This window comes from Grammomys surdaster, unplaced genomic scaffold (genome assembly GCF_004785775.1).
Source record: "Grammomys surdaster isolate TR1022 unplaced genomic scaffold, NIH_TR_1.0 266, whole genome shotgun sequence".
NCBI classification, from domain to species: Eukaryota; Metazoa; Chordata; class Mammalia; order Rodentia; family Muridae; genus Grammomys; species Grammomys surdaster.
The window spans coordinates 4,603,806-4,610,164 of record NW_021604707.1 but is presented as its reverse complement, the minus strand read 5'-3'; the positions used below and the strand labels follow the sequence as shown (position 1 = coordinate 4,610,164).

Here is a 6,359-nt window from a genome sequence, read left to right as displayed (position 1 = left end):
TCCCCCTTTACTCTAACCTCAGATGGCCCCTCCCCCTTTACTCTAACCTCAGATGGCCCCTCCCCCTTTACGCTAACCTCAGATGGCCCCTCCCCCTTTACTCTAAACTCAGCTGGCCCCTCCCCCTTTACTCTAACCTCAGCTGGCCCCCCCTTTACTCTAACCTCAGCTGGCTCCTCCCCCTTTACTCTAACCTCAGCTGGCCCCTCCCTCCTGTAGTCTAACCTTGGCTGTCACCTCCCCTCCTCCTTCATTCACTGATGTCATCTCCATGTTTCCTAGGAACATCTTTTGCATTTCTTCCTCTTTAAGGCCCTCTAGGATTGTTTTCTTTTTGTTTGTTTGTTTTTTGAAGAAGTAAGACAAATGTGAATGCAGTCCCCAACTACCACAAATTGTACAGTCAAGTTTCCAGCACTTGGGGAAATCATAGGGTCAACACATCCCAGGTGTAATAAACGAACCTTGCTCCGGGGAATCCACCTTCATGATCCTGGGGTATCTCCCTTGCTAGGTTAAGTACTAGGGCTCTTCTTAGCTCTCAAGAAAAGATTACAATTTTAAAAGTCTTATTTTATTTATTTGTTTGTTTATTTATTTGTTGTGACATATGTTGAGACATTTGACACAGCACTCGTATGGAGGTCAGAGGACAGTTTGTAAGAGCCTTTTCTCTTCGCTCGACATGTGGGTCCTTGGGCTGTCAGGCAGTAAGTGCCCTTACTTGCCACCTGAGATTACACTTTTACATGTATCATAGAAGATATGGCACCTGCCTGTGCCTTACACTATCATCGTCCCCACTGGCAATATGTCACTGCAAACAAAATCTAATCTCTACACTGGGTGCATTGTATCAACTGTCCATCTGCTATATGAGGTATCTTTTCTTCACCTGGAGGCATCATCCTTGTCTTCTGAGGCTTAAATCAAGGTGCTAAGCAGCTGTGTGAACTATTATACGCCCTCCTTTGTATCCAGTGGGCAAGCTGGGTATCTCTCCATCGACTCCAGAATACCAGGAGTATAAGCATAGGCAGAATGGACAAGCTGGCTGTCACGGGTGTGCCTGTGTATATTATCCATTCTGTTGCTACGGGTTGAGCTGTTTCTTCCTTTTAGCAGTCAACTCACTGGTGTGTGTGCAGATGTCTGTATCACCCTCTTTAAATCCTTGAGACCAAGGATGATTTCATCCCTACTGTGCTGGCAGTGAGTGACTTCTACATGTTGGGTTAAGTAAAGTATTCCCCTTTGAGATATCGACTTTACTCTCATAGTGCTGACATTCACAGAGTGTGTTTAGGCAACTGACAAGCAGCTCTGAGGAGAGACTCCTCAGGTAAGGAAGGTTCATGACACTGAAGAGGGCAGCTCAGAGTACTAAGATCTGTTTTGCTTGATATCAATTCATGGTAAACTATAAAAACATGGGGGTGGGGGGAAGCATGGAAACTTGTAGATCATACCATAACAGCAAATGTTAAGTGTTCTCTACGTGTCCCAAGTTAGCATAATTACAAAAAGTGGCTTGAAGGCAGAGTATGGGGTATGTACCTTAGTGGCACAGTACAGGACTTGCCTAGCATGCACATGGCCCTGTGTTGAGTCCCCAACATTAAACACACATACACACACACACACACACACAACCACATGAGGCTAGAGTTGAAAAAAATATGAAATTTAAATATTACAAATAAATTTTACTGCTCATTTAAATTTCATAAGATTAATTAAATATAGCAATAAAAGTTAATATAACATAATCTTTTAGTAAAATAATTTATCATAGATATAAATATATCTAGTCTCTATCTTCCCCCCCCCTCTGTCACACACACATGCACACACACACACACAAACATGTGCCCAAACACACACACACAAATACATGACATATACATACACATATAAAAAGATAGCTGTGCAGCCTAGAACACAACCTTAATAACTGATGTCCCTATTGTATCTCCCCAAAGTGAAATAGGACAGTGACATTTATAAACAGAGAAGACGAAGATTCTTTACCTCCACTATGCCTAGAGGAATCCGTAAGCACAACTCCAAAATTGCTGTTGGAAGCCTCTGAAGTAACAGGTCGCTTAGGGAGGCCCACAGGTGGAAAGGATGCCTGGGTGTTTTTTGATGATGCCATTTTTTCTGTAAAGTATTTTTAAAAAGGCAATAAGCTTCTATATGCAAAATGAAAACAAAAAATTACTATGAAACATAAGTAGCTGTGATGATATATGTGTCTGTGTCTAAACAAAGTATCTCTCTTATACTAAGCTGATGTCAGGAACTAAGACAAACACTTTGTCTTTCTCTACTACTGTTAAGAGAACTCTAAATGTGTCTTTGTGATACCACTTTAATTTACACACAATAGTTGGTTTTGATACAAGCTTGCCACAGGTTAGAATCGCCTGAGAATGGAGCATCCTGTGAAAAGCTGGAAGACCCTGAGGCTGGTAGCAGTCCAGATTTGCTTAGTCAGCTTCCGTGTTGCTGCTGAGTGAATTTATCCTGCTACTGCTGCTCATCCCAGCGCTGCCAGTGTCTGCCGCTGACTGAGGACCAGTAGCTCTCCAGAAACCTTCCAAGTTGTCTATGTCCTTGCCTATGTCTGTCTATGTCCATGTCTGTCTATGTCCCTATCTCTATCTGTATCTCTGTCTATGTCTGTCTCTGTCTATGTCTGTCTCTGTCTGTCCCTGTCTGTCTATGTCTATGTTCTTATCAATGTCTATGTCTGTCTTTGTCTGTCTCTGTCTCTGTCAATGTCTGTCTCCTATGTCCCTGTCTATGTCTCAATGTCTATGTTTATGTCTATGTCTGTCTCTGTCTGTCTATGTTTATGTCTGTCTACATCTATGTCTGTGTCTGTGTGTGTCTATGTCCATGTCTATGTACCTGCATTGGTTCACTTCCTCGAGAGACCCTTGACTACTAAAACAACCAGAGCAGGAACCCTGAATGAGGACCCGAGCAGAGGCTCTGATTAGCCCATTTTCCTCTTGTTGCACATATCCATTCCAAAATAATAATAATCACAATTAAGAACTTTCTGTTACGGATGCTATGCAGAAAGATAATATACTAATTTCAATGTTTTAATGAGCAAAAATGAGACTCGTTCTTTGTTGTTTTCTAGTTTTTAAACCAAATCATCTCCTCAGTGGCTTTAGGTCACACTATGAATGACTAGGACCTAGGAGTGAAACTTGACTGAAGACTCATTTAAAATGGGAAGTACTCATTTCTGCAGGATAGTGAGTAGATGAAGGTATTTCCCAAAGTCACCGAATGCACCCGTGTCAGTCTTCAGAGGCCATTTCTTTTCCAGCACTGGCTTCTTCAAGACTCCCCTCTCCACCCCTGAAGTATTTTCCTTTATCTAGGCTACTCCGGCATAGCCTCTTCTACCTGGACTCCCCTCTCCAGCTGCTCATCAGGAATCTTCTGTCACGGTACTGCTCATATTGTTCTGTTTTCCCTACCCTACCTTCTTCCATTTCTCCTGACTCCATAACTCCAGCCCAAATGTTCCATCTCCTCATAGCTCACAAGGCTTCACCAGCAAAGACTTAGCAAGCTCCACAGAGTGCTGTGTCACTGAGCCACACTGTCTCTCTCTGTCTCTCTGTCTCTCTGTCTCTCTCTCTCTCACACACACACACACACACACACACACACACACGCACACACAACTTCCCAATTCACTCCATCGCAGGGGCCTTTTGGTGTTCCCGGTATGCACACTTAGCACATCATTCTTCGTGCCCTGGTACACCCCAGTCTGACTGCCAGGAACAAACTCTCCCCTGATGTGTAGAGAACTTCTACGTCCTCTTCTTTAAACAACGTGCTGCTGACTAATACTGAACATATCCCTGGCCACCTACTTATAGTAACTCCAACCCAGACACTCCCTAAGTCCACCCCTGAAGTTATTTCTTTGTTAATACCACCCCCCTTAACGTACCTATGACTTAAGCTCCGCCCACCCAGGACATGAGCTTCATGGGGATCAGCTATGTCTATTTACTACACTGCCCAGTGCATGGTCAATGTTGATGGATCCCAGAACCGAACTGAATTTTGTCTAGAGTTGTTACTCAACTGTGCATTTTACCTTCTCATCAGAGTGTGCGCTCCGCTGTTGGATCTCAACCTGTCTCTGATTCCCCTGCCTCAGCCATCTGAAGGCTGCTTATCCTGCACTTGCAAAAATATGTATGGGACATTACACTGGAATAAATAATACAATCACCTAAATGTAGCCCCCGAGAGGTGCTGCAATATGCATAGATAACAAATTTATATCTTGGGATCTCTACTATCCAACAGGATTCAATAAATTGGCATTAAGTAGCCAGTTCACTCTGATGGAAGATGGCACTCACCTTTGCTGGTTCGGAAGGTAAGCATGGCAGGCTGTCCTTCACCCACTGCACTTCTGGCCACCATCAAAACTTCATAGAGACTTGATGGCTCCAGCTCAGTTAGGTGCAGCTCATTTTCACTCCCTGGGACACGCACCGTGTGCCAGCCGCCCACTGCACCACTGCCATCGTCCAGCTGCTCAAGAGAAACCAGAGACATGAAAGACGGAGGGTAGAAAAACCTTTCTTCACAATTACACAGAAAGCAGCTTGTATCTAATGCTAGAGGAGTTTGCGGAAGTCATCTCTTATTGTGAGAGAGAGATACAATGCTTTTCATCTTGTGAAATGTATTAATCTCACTAAGATTATAAGAGGAGCTTTTAAATTTCTGCCTTAGTATAAGCCTGCAGAGGGAAAATATATCACCCAAAGAATCAACACATAGAGGCCCAAGCATGATCAAATAAATAACCCAACCATTTAAGATTCTAGTACTAGTAAGAGGTCAGTCTACAATGCAATGGTCAAAGATGATGCCAGAGAAACTTATCCCAACAGTTCTTTATTTGATGAGTATTCTACAACCTTAGCAGACAACAGAACTGCAGTTTTCCAAGTAGCTTACAGAGTTTGACACTCAGTGTGTTAAAACAAGAGGTTTGATAGAAAATGGAAAGTGACGGGGGCTGGAGACAGAGCCCAGGGGCAATCACTAGCCTAGCTTGAAACCCTGAGTTCCATCCCTAGCACAGGGCAGGAAGGAGGAAAGAAGGGAGAGAGAGAAGGAAGGAGAAAGGGAGGGAAGGAGGGAGGGAAGGAGGGAGGGAGGGAGGGAGGGAGGGAGGGAGGGAGGGAGGGAGGGAGGGAAGGAAAATGGTTACTCTGGATTACACTTTGACTTGGGGAAAAAAAATTATTTATACTCCATCCTCACTGATATCCTAAAATCTGTTAATCCAGAACGACTAGTGAGGATACTTCTCACAAACTTATTCTGGAACATTCTCACTTTCTACCCTCCCACAAATGTAACACATAATAAGCAAATGTCTCACACATACACAGGGTTAGAAAATGAGAAAAGAAACATGAATTACCTTTCGGTACTTCACGAAATAGGCGTTGATGGGCATTCCGCCATCCCTCCCTGCCCTCCACACCAGGTTGTATGTGTCTGGCATGTGGGTCTGTGGAGGGCTCAGTATGTTAGGAGCATCGGGAACAGAGGCATTTTTCTCGGCTGGCAATCCCACTCCACTGGAATGCACCTTCGCTGGAAACAAGTTCAGCAGGCCGGACTCCGACCGGTCTCGTGGGTCTCGTTCATCATTCTGAGAAGCTTCAGAAGGTGTGACTGATTCTGCCTTTGTGTTTGTTTCAAAAGGAACTGTACAGAGGGAGAGAGGAATAAGGGTAGACTGCTTAAAGAAGACTTGCTTTTCCAGCATCTTCTACCGGGTTAATATCAGCATCCATGCTGACAATAGGAGCAAACGGGCATCTGAGAACTTAAAACAAGTAACATTTCACCGATTCGTTCAGAGTAACCTCTGATGGCTACTGTCAATCTGCCTGCTCACTGGAAAGCAAAGTCATTTTCATTTGGAAAACTAGTAGCACGATGCTGGTGAGAAGACTTTTATTTTCACTTAGCTCTGCATTAATATTGAGTTTTTGCAGTAACAATTTACTAACCCAATGTAAAAAGAGTTTAACACAGTGGACAGTGAACAGAAATGGAACATCACAGTGAACAAAGAGACTGAAGAAGGACATGGGAGATAACGTGATGACTCGGTGGACAAAGGCACCTGCTGCCACGCATGACAACCTGGGTTCCATCTCTAGGACCCACAGAGCAGGCTAGAACCCACTCCTTCAAGTTTCTCCACATGTATGCCCCTCCCCACATGCTCAATAAAGAAATGTGGTGGGTTTTTGTTTGTTTGTTTGTTTGTCTGGTTGGTT

General features: G+C 43.8%; 1 protein-coding gene and 1 non-coding gene across 2 annotated transcripts in view; both read right to left on the bottom strand.

The window, feature by feature from the left end:
* Positions 1–6,359, bottom strand: part of Cdon (cell adhesion associated, oncogene regulated) — an 86,050-nt gene that overhangs the window by 33,117 nt on the left and 46,574 nt on the right. The window contains exons 9-11 of the mRNA XM_028776188.1: positions 5,489–5,778; positions 4,410–4,584; positions 2,032–2,163 (exon numbers count right to left, since the gene is read on the bottom strand). Coding sequence (XP_028632021.1) covers positions 2,032–2,163; positions 4,410–4,584; positions 5,489–5,778 — 597 coding nt within the window. The remainder of the gene's footprint in view (positions 1–2,031; positions 2,164–4,409; positions 4,585–5,488; positions 5,779–6,359) is intronic.
* On the bottom strand, positions 358–523 carry LOC114628254. Its single transcript, XR_003712467.1, has one exon. It is a non-coding gene; the product is annotated as a U1 spliceosomal RNA (small nuclear RNA).